Source organism: Narcine bancroftii, chromosome 3, assembly GCF_036971445.1.
Source record: "Narcine bancroftii isolate sNarBan1 chromosome 3, sNarBan1.hap1, whole genome shotgun sequence".
NCBI lineage: Eukaryota > Metazoa > Chordata > Chondrichthyes > Torpediniformes > Narcinidae > Narcine > Narcine bancroftii.
The window spans coordinates 349,441,614-349,457,021 of record NC_091471.1 but is presented as its reverse complement, the minus strand read 5'-3'; the positions used below and the strand labels follow the sequence as shown (position 1 = coordinate 349,457,021).

Sequence of the window (15,408 nt, the reverse complement as noted above, 5' to 3'; positions counted from 1 at the left end):
CCCCATGTAAAGAATTTACCCCGGATGTCTCCCCTAAACTTTCCTCCACTCACCTTATACAGATGTCCTCTTGCTATTCCTGCCCCTGCCTCTCCACCCTATCTATGCCCCTCATAATCTTGTCGGCTTCAATCAAGTCCCCCTCATCCTTCTTCAATGCAAATACATTAATAACTTGGCTGACCAGCAAGTTTACACATGACACACATTGGAGGAGTTGTGCAGTACCTTCCCAAGATATAAACCTGTTGGAGATCTGGGTAAAAAGGAAATGGAGTTCAAATCTTTTAAAAATGTAGATGTACAGCACATAACAGGCCCTTCTGGACCACGAGTCAATGCCACCCAAATACCTCAATTAACCTATAATGTTTTGAACGGTGGGAGGAAACCCACGCAGACACGGGGAGAATGTACAAGCTCCTTACAGCACCGAATTCAAACCCCGGTTGCTGGCGCTGTAACAGCATTGCGCTAATCGCTACGCTACCCGTGTCACCTGAACAAGTGCAAGGTATTGCACTTTGGGAGATCAAATGCAAGAGAAAAATGTACAGTAAGTGGCAGGATCTGAGGGATGTTGGGATCCCGGAGAGCAACAACACAAGGAGAGGGGGCGGTAAAGGAGGCCGTCATCAGGCAGGGTGCTCAGTGCCAGGGTCATCTGGCCAGCTCACAGCTGGATGGAATTGTGGTGGGGTCACGTCTGGGGAATGTGCAGTTTGGGTCACCGCGTTACAGGAAGCTAAATAGAGGAGACAGAAGAGATCTAACGGGGGATATCACAGTGGCAAAGATCTGGGTTTGATCCCAAACTTCAGTGCTGTATGCGTGGAGTTTGCACACTCTCCCCGTGACCACGTGGGTTTCCTCTGGGCATTCTGGTTTCTTCCCACATCCCAAAGACATGCTGCTAGGTCACATGGCCTCCATGAATTGCCCCTGGGGTGTAGGCGAGTGGTGAGAAGGTGGATGAGGGAGTTGGTGAGAACATGGAGGGGAAATTGGGACTGGTGGAGGATCAGTATAAAGGGGCAGATATGGTCAGCACAGATTCAGGAGGTAAACAGCAGCCTGTTTCCATGCCATATCTCTCTGTGATGTTAAAATGCCAGCAGTCCCAGCTTGTGGACAATCAGGCAAATGCACACTCCAACACCAAACTGTACATGGATCAGTGAAGCAAATAAACCAATAAGCCCATCAGCTGAACAAGTAACTTTTAAAAATTGATCGCCGTGGGCTCCTGCTGTCCACAGCAGGGCAATTTGCAAGTTACCCTCCTCTCTCCGGGCTGAGCAGGGTCTAGGGTTACTGAACCGCGCTGGTCCTCATTGTAACGGGACACCTTACTCCAGAACACCAACAAATCAGGAGGCACATCCAACCTTGGAATTCCATGGCAGAGTGTGAATGTCAAAGGCAGTAATTAGTGCGCTGCCTACAAAAGATGAAATTAACGGCAGCCTCGTTCAACGGCAGCAACAATTACAAGTTGATTTGTGGAAATGTCACACCATGCCCTTTCCAGCTAATAATCAACAAGACTGTGCTTTCAAGGACTTGCTGTTAAGTCAGTCATTAGGGGCAGATCATCAGTTAAAAGCTGCCAACTGGTTGGGCCTTGCTGTTCAGCCTGGCTTTCTCCCCCTGCTCCCTTTACAGCCAGGACCCCAACCAAAGGGAGTTTGGGGGGCCTATAACATTGCAAGTCTGAAGGCAGAATCAGCCGATTCATCACCTTGCCAGTGGCCATGGCTGAGAGGGTTGCCTTATGGGGAAGAAAGGGTTAAGCATGCTTGGTGGGGCTGAAATTATGCGCAGAAGGCGAAGATGGTTGGGACTCCCATCTTGAGGAGACTGCACACCATATAATCTACATGTTATGTATATTTAATAATCCTTTGACGGGAAATTTCATAAAATAAATTATTCTAATATCTGCAATTATAATGAAACATCACTCACATCCTGGAAAAATAACAAATACATTTTGGATAAAATGAGTCATTTTTTTAAATGAGGGATTTAAAAGCAAAATGTTGCACCTTTTCCTTTGAGCTAATATTTTGTTAGTCAAGCATCCTTGTCTCACATAAATACCTCCAGGAGCAGGTCAATGGGGAGGGCGGGGAGAAAATCAGCTCCCGAAAGCCAAAGTGCTCCTGCCGTTTCCAGGGCCGAGTCAGGATGGTGCGGAACATTCGATGCTTACCTTAGCACCCCCTCCCCCCCCAGCACACAGCAATCCCCCCAAGTGGCACCCCATCTAACCCTCTCCCCAGAACACTCCCTCCCTCTGCACCAGTCGCTGCGGAGATTAACATCCACAAAATGCTCCGCTGATTTGAGGGGGCGGGGAGGGATCTCTGAGGAGTTCAAAATTTCGAGAGGAATAGAAGAGGTGGATGCAGAGTCTTTCGCCCTTAGCAGGGGCATCAAACCAGTGGCAGAGGTTGAAGGTGGTGGGGGGGGGCGGGGGGAATTTAAAAGGAACCCGAGGATATTATTTTTTATATATTCACAGAGCGTGGTGACTGAAACAGGCAGCTAGAGGTAGATGAAGAAGGCACCATTGAAATGTTTATTTGGACAGGTATGTGGATAGCATGCACTTACAGGGTCAAACACAGATAGAAGGCATGATTGTGGGTGGGATATTTTAGACACTATGGGCAAGTTGGGCCAAAGGGCCTGCTTCCACACTGTGTGACAGGAGTTTGTTGACCAACTCCTCCTAAACACATAGTCTCACCCACTGAGGACAGTGAGGTGTGGGAACAGCATCACCTGCAGTTCCCCTCCAAATTACACATGTTGGAAATACAATGCCAACCTTTCATCATATCGTCTTAAAGAGCAGGTGATGGTGCTTACATAATGTCGGGGCACGGGACGGGGCGGGGCTGGGGAACCCCCTCCGCATGGGATAGTCCACCTGGAGGGAGGGACAAACACCCATGGGTGTGTGCTAAGGGTCTGTCTAGGGAACGGAGCACCCAGGGGTGTGTGGTCTGGGTCTGGGTCTGTCTGGAGCACGGAACACCCAGGATGGGTGATGAAAATCCAGGGCACCCAGGGCATGTGGTGAGGGTTGTGCCAGTCTGGGGGACAGCGCACCATGGGTATTTGCTGCCCACCCGATGTATCGGGGTCATGGGAAGTGCAGACTTACTAGTGGGCAGAATCGTTCAGCTCGAACTCATAGCCGCGCGAGGTTGCCAGCTTCACCTGCGGGTCAGACCACAAGCAGCGCAGGGCGTGGGCCACGAAGGGCAGTAGCATGGAATCCTCGTCAAAACACCGACCGCACGACAGCACCGTCTGGGCATGGACCTGTATGAGAGGCAGCATGAGTGCACGATGAACACGCAGCAAACACGTGTGACCGAATTAGCGTGCTTGAGGCAAGCGCGCACCAAACTCATGTAGCAGCCAACTGCGCAACCGCCCAGTACTCAGAAAACACGCGTGGCAACTGAGAGTGTAGCCTACGCATGACCGCTGAGCTCACTTTTTGCAGTGAACACGTGACTGCCAAACTCGCAACAAGCAGAGTGAACATGCTTGACCGTCCAGCGTGACAATCACAATGAACAAACCGTTAACACGCCTGACTGCCCAGCGTGCTGATCACAGTGAACACGCTGTTGCAACGGTCAGGAGAGCACTGACATCTCTGCTCCATCAGCGTTGAGGATGTTCAGCACGTCCCCAACAACTTCTCCAGGCTCACAGGATCATCCGCCCAATTGTACACGTAGAACCGACAACTCAACATTTCTCCGCACCACAGTTCACACATACAGCACATCAAAATCACATAGAAACATGAAGATACAATTTACAATCAATACATATCAACATTTTGGGATGATTTACTTGTTTACAGGATATTGTTCATTAATCTCAAAACCTGCCTGAAGGTGTCACGGTTAGTGTCTAGGTTAGCACAACACTGGTAAAACACTGGTACAGCACCAGCGACCCATTTTCTGGAAGGAGTTTGTATGTTCTCCCTGTATTTCCGTAGGCTTTTCCCAGGGGCTCTGGCTTCCTCCAACCATCAAAAATTATGGGGTGTGAAGCTAAATTAGGCTATTTGGTCTCACGGGCTTGTGGACAGGAAGGGCCTGTTTCTGTGCTAAAAAATAAATAAATAAAAAACTAAATTAAGGTGTTTCCCAGCCTGGCAGTACTGATTTTGATGTTCCTGTACCTCCTTCCTGCTGGGGTCAAAGATCCTGTGTGCCAGATGGGAAGGGTCCTCAACGATTCTTTGAGCCCAATTCAAGCCATAATCCAGGTGAATGTGGTCACTGGAGGAAAGGGGGAGCATCCTGGCTGGGTGCATCACTGTGTGAGATGGGAGCTGCTCTGTTCCGGGTCAGTAAGCTGCAGGCGGTGGTGAATGCAACTCAGAACATTATGCAAACATCCCCTCCACGGACGCCATCTCCCGCTGCCTGAGAAAGGCAGCCAAATCCTGAAGGACCCATCACACCCTGGACACACTCTCTTCAAGATTCAAGGTTTAATTTACTATCATGTAATAAAACAGGGCCAAATTACATAAAATCGCTTTTGTCTGCTGTAAGGCCGACAGATTTGCCATCGGCAGAAATTGCCTGAAATGCCTCTTACAGTCAGAAGCAAAAGAGAATTCGTCCCAGAGACACTGGGTGTCCGTAGATTCACCTCCTGCACTTCCGCAGCCTCCACAGCCACACAGAGTCCAGTCCAAGCCATCGGTAACCCGAGCTCCGGATTTGAACCCCCGACAAGGTCAGGAACCCTCCTCCTTGCATCCTCCTGTTGAGGAGAAGGCACAAAGAAAGTGCACTTACTAGTTCAAAGGCAGTTTCATCCCTGCACCCATCAGGCTCCTGAATGAACCCCACTCGGTACTAATTGATCATTATGCTCCTGCTTTGTTACTTTATCCTGCTGTATGAATCTGTTAGCTTGCTCATGGAAGGAACCCCCCCCCCCCACTGTACCGAGTGTGACCGGGGTTGGGGGGGGGGGTGTGGGGAACAAGAGTGGTTGCTATCAAGGATACACTGGAAGCAGAGAAACTTGACATTCAGACGAGCACTTCAGTGAAGACTAGGGACCACACAGCGGGATTGACTATGGTCAGTTTGGACAGGGTGGGCAGAAGGGCCTGTTTCTGTAGCTCTGTGACAGTAAATGGGAAGATAATGACTCTAGTGCCAGTCCTCAGTCGCAGGCGGACAGGTCAACTGGGTCTGGTAACGCAGTTTAGCAGCTGGAATGGGTGGAGAACAACATAAAGAAACATCACTGCTTCTCCATACTGCAAGGAAGATGTGGCCACATTAAAGAGAGGGCAGAAGAGCCTCTTGAAGAAACCGTAGTGGAGAACAAGGAAAGATTAGATGAAGTGGGTCGTGTTCTTGGGGAGGATTGCAATGTGGAGTTGTTTGAGCATAAAGTGGGTAGGACGGTTGAGAGGATGAAGGTACAGATGCAGAGGGTTTTAGGGAGGGACCATGTGACAGGTTGGGGTCACAAACAGTCCTGTTCATCTGTGTCAGGGGAGGGGTGTGTGTGTGTCTGTTACGATGGAAGCTTCATCACCCCAGGACCTCCCTGATGGAGCTACAACATGGCTGAAAACTCATTGGGCACAATGGAGTGTGAATCCCAAAGTTCACAGCACCATGACCAAGGAAAGTTGGCGAGGAGAAGCCCAGCACCACAACCCCTGAGCACCAGACATGTCTGTGACAGATAGGGGACCGCGGACACTGCAACTAAATGCACTCCCCTGGGGGAACTCAGGAACTAGATCAGCATCAGTGGGGAAAAAAAGGAACGGTTAATGTTTTGGGTTGGAACCTTAACCCTCACGCCAGTCTCGCCCATTCTTTATCTCCCACTGATGCTACTCAACCTGCTGAGTGTTCAGCTGCGGCTCTATAAACCTGGCCAGATGCTGCCACCTGCTGGTCTGATGCAATAGTACAGCTGATGGTACATTCCATTGGATGCTCCCAGAGTCTCCCATTCCCAGCCCTAGTAATTGCACTGATGGACCCTCAACATCTCCTCACTTGTTAGGAAGGTGAGAAGACTGAAATGGGCAAGGCTACCGGCCACCATTATGTCAACTTCCTACAGGAACTTATTGAGAGCGTCCTGGCTCGGCTGCATCACAGTGTGGAATGGTTGCTGCAGAGAAATAAATCGGAGATCAATCCATAGGCAGGGCTGGCGCTACCATTAGGCCAACTAGGCAGCCACCTATGGTGCCAACCTCAGAGGGGCACTGTTGAAGAAAGATTCCAAAAGCTCTGGCACCTCTGCGTCATGAATGATGTGGTTCTGACTGACACGCTATAAGCACGTGCGTTAGTCTGGTAAGGAGGAGGGAGGAAATGGTATGGCACATGTTAAATGTCACATCAGGTCTTGTATTCACCACTCAGCCCCCTCTCCTGTTGAACTAGCTTCTGCTTAAACCCACATCTATCCTTGGCTCAGTGTCTCTGAGGCAGTGAACTCCGTTCACTCCAGGGAAAAGACATTTTCCCGAATTCCCTACTGCAACAAGTGTATTCTGTTGAGGGCAGCACCTCCCAAATAAACCTCTACCTTCCCACCCCTATCCTGCCCTAACCCCCACAGGAAACAAGAACAGCCCCTTGCCCCATGGTTTCTGCCCAAATCAAATGAGAGCTCTGCTCCTTGTGAACCATGCACTCAGGCCGTTCTTACCTTGGTCTCTCTCTATGGCTGACCTAAACACTATAATCATGTCCCTTTCACAGCTGTATAAACGTCAGAGATATCCTATAGGACTGTCTGCAGGTGACCCTTCCCCACAGACAGAAGGGTTCTTCTGAGACCAACCCTCCATTCTTACAGTTGTTTATTGTGCACAATTTCCTGACAAATAAACTTCAAGCTTAAAAATAAAACATTCCTCTGTTCACCCACATATTCATATATCCATCCAGAAACCTCAATCTGCCATTATTTCTGCTTAAGCCACTACTCCAGGAACCCAGCACCATAAACGAGAGCTTGCTCCACACGTGTCCATTAAAATCTCCCACCCACTCACTTTAACCTCGCGCTCTTGAGTAAGTGTTGTTTTTGCTGGGAGATGTGGCGTGTCCCAGCTTAGAATCACTTCTGGGCAATACTGAACCCATTCGGGTCCCAGTTCTCTGCAACTGCTCACCATTTTCTTGGGGTTGGCCAGATTAATCCGCAGTGAACCCATGCCTTGCAGCACAAACTTCATCGAGCTGAGGAGGTTGTCCAGAACAGCAGGCTACAGAGAGAAAAGGCAGGAGATTAGCCGAGGTGAGACGTGGTGACCGGAGCAACACACAGCAACAAACCCCTCAGTGACTTTGGCCTCAGCAAGGAAGCAGTAGGAGGGACAACCTAAATCTCAGCCAGCAGTTGATAGAGCACATTGAAAAGGAGGACGAGGGAGGGAGATGGAGGTTGAGGGAAGAAATTCCAGAGGTCAGGGTCTGGGCAGACAAGGTGCAGCAAATGGGGGCGGCACAGTTAATGCAACACTGCCACAGTGCCAGCGGCATGGGTTTGAATCCTGCACTGTCTGTAAGGAGTTTATACATTCTGCCCGTGACTGTGTGGATTTCCTCCGGGCACTCCTGTTTCTTCCCACCTTTCAAAATGTAGATTGGTCACATGGGTGTATTTGGCCAGTGTGGGCTCGTGTGCTGGAAGGGGCTGATAACGTGCCCCTTATGAAAGGGATAAGAGGTAGCAGAATTATCACGAAATGGAGATGGAGATAGGCCAATCTGTAACTATAAATGACATCTGGAGAATGCAGAGATCAAAGGCAGAGGAGAGCAGAGACTGCAGAGGAACTGGTTAACGCCACTGGAAGGATTCTGTCACGGCAGCAAAAATTTCAGCGTATTTGTACATCGATGCATAAGGCAATAAACTCGTCTCAATCAGAGGTATTCTACACAGCACAGCAGAACATGAGACCTTAGAACATAGAACACTATAGCACAGAACAGGCCCTTTGGCCCTCAATGTTGTGCCAACACGTATATTCCTGATAAAAAAATCTAAACCCTCCCTACTTCATAACCCTCTATTTTTCTTTCAGTTATGTGTCTCTTTAAAATGCCCCTATTGTTCCAGCCTCCACCACCAGCCCTGGCAATGCATTCGAGGCACCAATAATTCTCTGTGTTTAAAAAAAAATTACTCCTGATGTTTCCCCTAAACTTCTTTCCCTTAACTTTGTACATAGCAATCTCATAAAGATGAAGAGAGAGGTGTATAGGCAACAAGAAGCAAATGAGGTACTAGAAGAGTATAGAAAATGGAAGGAAATCAGGAAGGCAAGAAGAAGACATGAGGTTGCTTTGCCAGATAATGTGAAGGTAAACCCGAAGGGTTTCTACAAGCATGTTAAGAGTAAAAGGATAGTAAGGGACAAAATTGGTCCCCTAGAAGATCAGAGTGGTCGTCTATTTTTACAGTGCCCAATAAAAATATATTCCTGTTAAAAAATAAGGACAGTAAGAGAGGGAAGAGTCAGTCTTGGTTAACTAAGGAAATAAAGAAAAGTATAAAATTAAAAGCTCATGTGTACAAAGTAGCCAAGAGTAGTGGGAAACTGAAGGATTGGGAAAACTTTAAATGGCAACACAGGACATTCAAATGGGAAATAAGGGAAGGGAAGAACGATTATGACAATAAATTAGCACAAAATATAAAAACTGAAAATGTTTTAAATATGTAAAAAAATGTAATAAATATGTAAGACAGAAGAGGGTGGCAAGAGTCAACCTAGGTCCCTTGGAAGATGAGAGAGGGAGATTGATACTGAGTAATGAGGAAATATTTTGTGTCGGTCTTCACAGTGGAAGGCATGTCCAGCATGGCAAAGAATGGTGATAGGGATACGAAGGGAGGTGAGAGCCTCGATAAAATAATAGTTACAAGAGATAGTGACAAGCAAACTAATGGGACTGAAAGTGGACAAATCCCCGGGTCCTGATGGGGATGCATCCTAGGGCACTGAGGGAAATGGCGGGAGTTATAGTCGATGCATTGGTGGTCATTTACCAAAATTCTCTGGATTCTGGGCAGGTCTCGGAAGATTAGAAAATGTCACGCCACTTTTTAAAAAGGGATGTAGGCAGAAGATGGTTACACACTGGAGTTCTTTGAGGATATAGTGGGTAGGGTAGATAGAGGGGAACAGGATGATGTTGTATATTTGGATTTCCAGAAGGTGTTTGATAAGGTGCCACACAAGAGACTTCTCAATAAGATACATATGAATGGACTTGGGGGAAGTATATTGACATGGATTAAGATTGGTTAACTGACAGAAGGTGGAGAGTTGGGATAAATGGGTGTTTTTCTGATTGGCAGACAATGGTAAGTGGGGGGCCTCAGGGGTCGGTGCTGGGCTCACAGCTGTTCACCATTTACATTAATAATTTGGAAGAGGGGACAGAGCATAATGTAGCTAAGTTTGCAAATGATACTAAATTGAGTAGAAAAGCAAATTATACAGAGGATGTGGAGAAGCTGCAGAAGGATATAGTTAAGTCAGGTGAGTGGGCAAAAATCTGGCAGATGGAGTACAATGTTAGTAAATGCATCCACTTTGGTTAGGAAAATCAAAGAGCAGATTATTATTTAAATGGTGAAAAACTGCAGCACGTAGTGCAGAAGGACTTGTGCATGAATAGCAAAAAGTTCCGAGGAATCACGTGATGGAGTAGTGGCCGGTAGGGTAAAACCAGCCCTCTCCAGAAAAGAAGAAAAAAAGTTAAGAAAAGACAAAGTTCAATAAATATAAAACATAAGAAATAAAAGATAAAGTTGCAGAGAAGAGAAAGAAGATGGCACCTAACAAGGAAAAAATAAAAATGGGAAAAAAAGAAAAAATTCCGGAAAAGAAAGGAGAAGGCACGGAGGAACAGGGAGCCATAGTGGCAAAGAGTGCCCGATCTCCGTGGTTGGTGTTGGCCCTGCGGAGTCACGACCCCCCCGACCGGTGGACTGCAAAAATGGCTCTCTGAGCCAAACAAAAGTGCCCAATCTAAAGTAAAGGAAAACAAGGGGGCTCAGCTGAGGAGCAGGCAACCATGGCGTGACCAGCTGAGGGATGCCCGACACCAGGGCTCCCAGCTGGAAGATGAAGAAAGCGGCAGGAGAGGGAGTGAAGTACCAGGTGAGAAAGAAAGTCGACGGGGTGAATGGCAAGAGGAGGAGCAGCAGGAGGCTCGACAGGTGAGCAGCTCAGAAGAAGAGGACCAAGAGGCCAAGCAAGAAGAGACCCGACAAAGCTACTCATCAGAAAAATCAGGAGACACAGATACAAAGAATAAAAGAAGAAGACACAAACACAGGTACAGACACAGAAGAAGAGGAAGACGACCAAGATCTTCACAGAGAAATAGAAGGTAAAATAGATGGAAAGAATATAGATAAAGTTTTTTTTCAAGAACAAATGAGAGCATTAAAAGAATGGTTGACATTAGAATTTAGTGCAATTAAAAGAAAAATGAAAAGAACAGAAGATAAAATGCAAAGATTAGAGCTGGTCATGACAGAAATAGGGAAAAGAGTAGAAAATGTGGAAGAATGAAAAACGACTGTAGAAATGGAATTAAATGACAAGAGGAAAATTGGAAGAAAGTGATTTAAAAAAATTAAAGAGACACAAGAGTTGTTATCTCAGAAAATTGATATGTTGGAAAATTATAGTAGGCGAAACAACATAAAAATAGTGGGCCTGAAGGAGGATGAAGAAGGCGCAGACATGAAGGAATTTATAAAAGGATGGATCCCAAAGGTCCTGGGAATGACAGAAATGCAGGAAGAAATGGAAATAGAAAGGGCACACAGAGCATTAGCTCCGAAACTACAGACACATCAAAAACCAAGATCCATCTTAGTAAAATTTTTGAGATATACGACAAGAGAAAATATACTGGAGCGGGCAAGGAATAAAATTAGAGAAGACAATAAACCATTGCAATACAAGGGTAAAAAAATATTTTTTTACCCAGACATAAGTTTTGAACTCTTAAAGAAGAGGAAGGAGTTTAATACAGCAAAATCGATCCTATGGAAAAAAGGTAAAAAAATTAATGTTAAGACATCCAGCTGTACTTAAAATATTTATCCCTCGGGGAGCAAAACAGACTGTTCTCGGATCCGGAGGAAGCATAAGAATTTGCAGAACGCCTGCAGGACAGAAGGAGAGATGAAGAGATGTAATAAGAATGAAGAACGGCAATAAAATATATATAAAACTAAAGAGAACTAAAGAGGGAAAGAGAAGGGAAGGAAGGAAGGGGAAAAAGGGAGAATTTGTTATAAGTGTAAAAAAAAATGTTTTCGGGGAGAGTGTTTTGTTGGAGGGGGAGAGAATAATCGTCACTGCAAAATCAGTTTAATCCAAATGGAAAGGGGAGTTGTGGTTGCCCGGCAAGGGATAAGGGGCAACTCAGAGGGGGGGGGGAGAGGGTATTTGTGGTTAAGATAATATTGGATGTGGGAGTTGTTGGAGTATTTTATGTTTTAAATGTGTTGTCATACATTGAGTTTAAAAAGGGAAAACTGAGATGAAAATGGGGAAAAGGGGGATGGTGGTGGTGAGGAAGCGGAAATGAGATGTAAACAGAATATGAGATGGCCACGTTGAACTATATGACTATAAACATTAATGGAATACATAACCAAATTAAAAGGAAGAGGATATTAAATTTACTGAAAAAAGAAAAAAATAGATATAGCATTTGTGCAGGAAATGCATCTAACTGAAGTGGAATATAACAAATTAAAGAGAAACTGGGTAGGACACGTAGCAGCAGCATCCTATAATTCAAAAGCCAGAGGTGTAGCTATATTAATTAATAAAAATGTACCAATCAATATAGAGGAGGAAATAATAGATCGAGCAGGTATGTAATGATAAAGTGGAATATATTCAGAATTTTGGAATTTGCTCAATATGCACCTAATGAGGAGGATCAAAAGTTTATGCAGGATATTTTTTTGAAGATTGTAGATACACAAAGAAATATATTGATAGGAGGGGATTCTAACTTTAATTTGGATCCAATGTTGGATAAAAATGGACAAAAGACTAGTAGAAAGAATAAAGTGGCCAAATTTATGGTTAAATCAATGCAGGAAATGAAACTTGTGGCTATATGGAGGAAGCAGCACCCAAGAGAGAAGGAATATTCATATTATTCGAGTAGGAACAAAACTTACTCAAGGATTGATATGTTTTTGTTGTCGGCCCATATTCTTTTTTTATAATTTTTTTTATTTTTCACACTATGAACCATATTAACGAAAATACAGACAAACATTTCCCTCTTAAATATAAAGTGTCATTTTCTCCCCCTTTCCCCCTCCCTTCCCTCCCTCCTTCCCACCCACCTCCCAACCCATTACACGTTCAACATGTACAATTCAATAAACCCATTAAACAATGTAATCACACAATGAAAATAAACAAGAAAATTGTGTCATCTACTTTTACACACTGTTCATCTTCTTCTCATTCTATCATTTTAGGGGGTGGAGCTCCGCAGTAGGCCCTCTCTGTTGTGTTCCATGTACGGTTCCCAAATTTGTTCGAATAATGTGACTTTATTTTTTAAATTATATGTTATTTTTTCCAATGGAATACATTTATTCATTTCTACGTACCATTGCTGTACTCTCAGGCTCTCTTCTGATTTCCAGGTTGACATTATACATTTTTTTGCTGCAGCTAAGGCTATCATAATAAATCTTTTTTGTGCTTCATCCAGTTTGAGGCCTAATTCTTTACTTCTTATATTACTTAGAAGAAAGATCTCTGGATTTTTTGGTATGTTGCTTTTTGTGATTTTATTTAATACCTGGTTTAGATCTTCGCAAAACTTTTTCACTTTCTCACATGCCCAAATTGCATGTACTGTTGTTCCCGTTTCCTTCTTACAGCGAAAACATCTATCTGATACTGTTGGGTCCTATTTATTTAACTTTTGGGGCGTCATATATAGCCTGTGTAACCAATTATATTGTATCATGCTTAACCTCGTGTGTATTCCTCATAGTTTCGGAGAATAGCTTTTCCCATATTTCATTTTTTATCTTTATGTTTAGATCTTGTTCCCACTTTTATTTGGGTTTACAGCTCATTTCATCATTCTCTTTCTCTTGCAGCTTGATGTACATGTTTGTTATAAATCTTTTAATTATCATTGTGTCTGTAATCACATATACAAAGCTGCTTCCTTCTGGTAACCTCAGCCTGCTTCTCAATTTGTCCTTTAAGTAGGTTTTCAGTTGGTGGTATGCAAACATTGTACCGTGAGTTATTCCATATTTGTACTTCATTTGTTCAAAAGATAATAAATTATTTCCCAAAAATCAATTTTCTATTCTTTTAATCCCTTTTCTCTCCCATTCTCTAAAGGAAAGGTTATCTATTGTGAAAGGGATTAGTTGATTTTGCGTCAATAATAATTTTGGTAGTTGATAATTTGTTTTTCCTTTCTATGTGAATCTTCTTCCAAATGTTGAGCAGATGGTGCAGTACTGGTGAACTTCTATATTGCACCAGTTTTTCATCCCACTTATAAAGTATATGTTCTGGTACCTTCTTCCCTATTTTATCTAGCTCTATCCTGGTCCAATCTGGTTTTTCCCTTGTTTGATAAAAATTTGATATATATCTTAATTGTGCTGCTCTATAACAATTCTTAAAGTTTGGTAGCTGCAAGCCCCCTTGTTTGTTCCATTCTGTTAATTTATCTAGCGCTATCCTCAGTTTCCTCCCTTTCCATAAGAATTTTCTTCTTATTTTCTTTAGCTCATTGAAGAATTTCTCTGTTAAGGGAATTAGTAACGATGGAAATAGGTATTGTATCCTTGGGAAGATATTAATTTTAATGCAATTTACCCTTCCCATCAGTGTTAGTTGTAAATCTTTCCAATGTTCTAAGTCATCTTGTAATTTCTTCATTAATGGCTGATAATTTAATTTGTATAGATGGCCTAGATTATTATCTAGTCTAATACCTAGGTATCGGATTGCTTGAGTTTGCCATTGAAATGGTGATTCTTTCTTAAACTTTGTGAAATCCACATTATTCATTGGTATCGCTTCACTTTTATTTGCGTTGATCTTGTACCCCGATATTTCTCCATATTCCTTCAATTTCCTTTATTGATATTTCTGGTTCTGTTAAGTATACTATGATGTCATCTGCAAATAGACTGATTTTATATTCCTTCTCTTTTATTTTTATCCCTTTTATTTTATTTTCTGTTCTTATCAGTTCTGCCAATGGTTCTATAACTAAAGCGAACAGTGAGGGAGACAGTGGACATCCCTGCCCAGTTGACCTGCTTAAATTAAATTAGTTTGATATATATCCATTTACTGTTACCTTCGCCAATGGTCCCTTATATAAGCTGCAGTAGGCTGGAGAACCATGTCAGGTTGCAGGGGAGGAGGAGGGAGGGTCAAAGCATCAACGTACCTTCCACAGACACTGGGGAGGTTGAGGGGTGCAGAGAACTGGGTGAGGGGTGGGGGAAGCGGGGTGAGGTGGGTGCTGTGTGCGTCAATCATTAAAGTAACACCCTGCAGTCACCAGCCTGCATTCCCACCCACTCAAATGGAAATGAAGCCTCTTGGACTTTGTTGTGGAGTTTCAGACAGTTGGGACTGAGGTAGCATCGTTCAAGTCTGCATCATGTAGTAGGCGCAGATAAACCCAGGCTGACTCCCAGCCTGGCACCATGCCCTCTCCACAGACACACCCGCTGTTGTGTGGGAAGAGAAAAATTTGGTCGATTCAAACAATAGCAGGTCTGGACACAGGCTGAATGTAGAAATAATCTTTATTGAAACACTCGCAATAGGATCGCAACAAGGATAACACATGTATGTATTCTCAATCACACAACACAGTGCACCCAGTCACATCGGTCTTAACACTACTAATACTAGCAACTGTTTATACAGACTTATCACAACTAAGGATTACAATACACTACCCACCACCCCTTGTCTAACGTAGGTACGTCTCAGATGCTACCTACAACTACAACAGTATACAACAGCCCCAATCCCTATATAGTGCACACCTTACCAACAACTCCTCCAGTGTTGTCCACTGCAGGGTTCAGTAAGCTGGAGAGTCCGAGCCAGGTAATCACTGAGTGATTAAAGGAGGCCATTGATCAGGTGTGCACTAATGGATGGGCAGGGTCCAACCTTGATTGGCATGTGATGTGACTTCCTACTAGGTGACTGACAAAGAGGTCAGTGACCCTTCACCATCCACACTCCAACCAGGTACCAGACGGAAGGGTTACATGACCCTCCACAATCCCACCAAGTTC

The 15,408-nt window shown here is 44.3% G+C and overlaps 1 protein-coding gene across 2 annotated transcripts in view; it reads right to left on the bottom strand.

Annotated features, from left to right (window-relative positions):
• gnav1 (guanine nucleotide binding protein (G protein) alpha v1) overlaps positions 1–15,408 on the bottom strand; it is an 81,018-nt gene that overhangs the window by 46,099 nt on the left and 19,511 nt on the right. Inside the window, exons 3-5 of one of the 2 annotated variants that reach the window (XM_069929677.1) lie at positions 7,214–7,306; positions 4,699–4,812; positions 3,176–3,336 (exon numbers count right to left, since the gene is read on the bottom strand). In XM_069929677.1, the coding sequence (XP_069785778.1) occupies positions 3,176–3,336; positions 4,699–4,812; positions 7,214–7,306 (368 nt within the window). The remainder of the gene's footprint in view (positions 1–3,175; positions 3,337–4,698; positions 4,813–7,213; positions 7,307–15,408) is intronic. The other variant, XM_069929678.1, reaches the window with a different exon arrangement.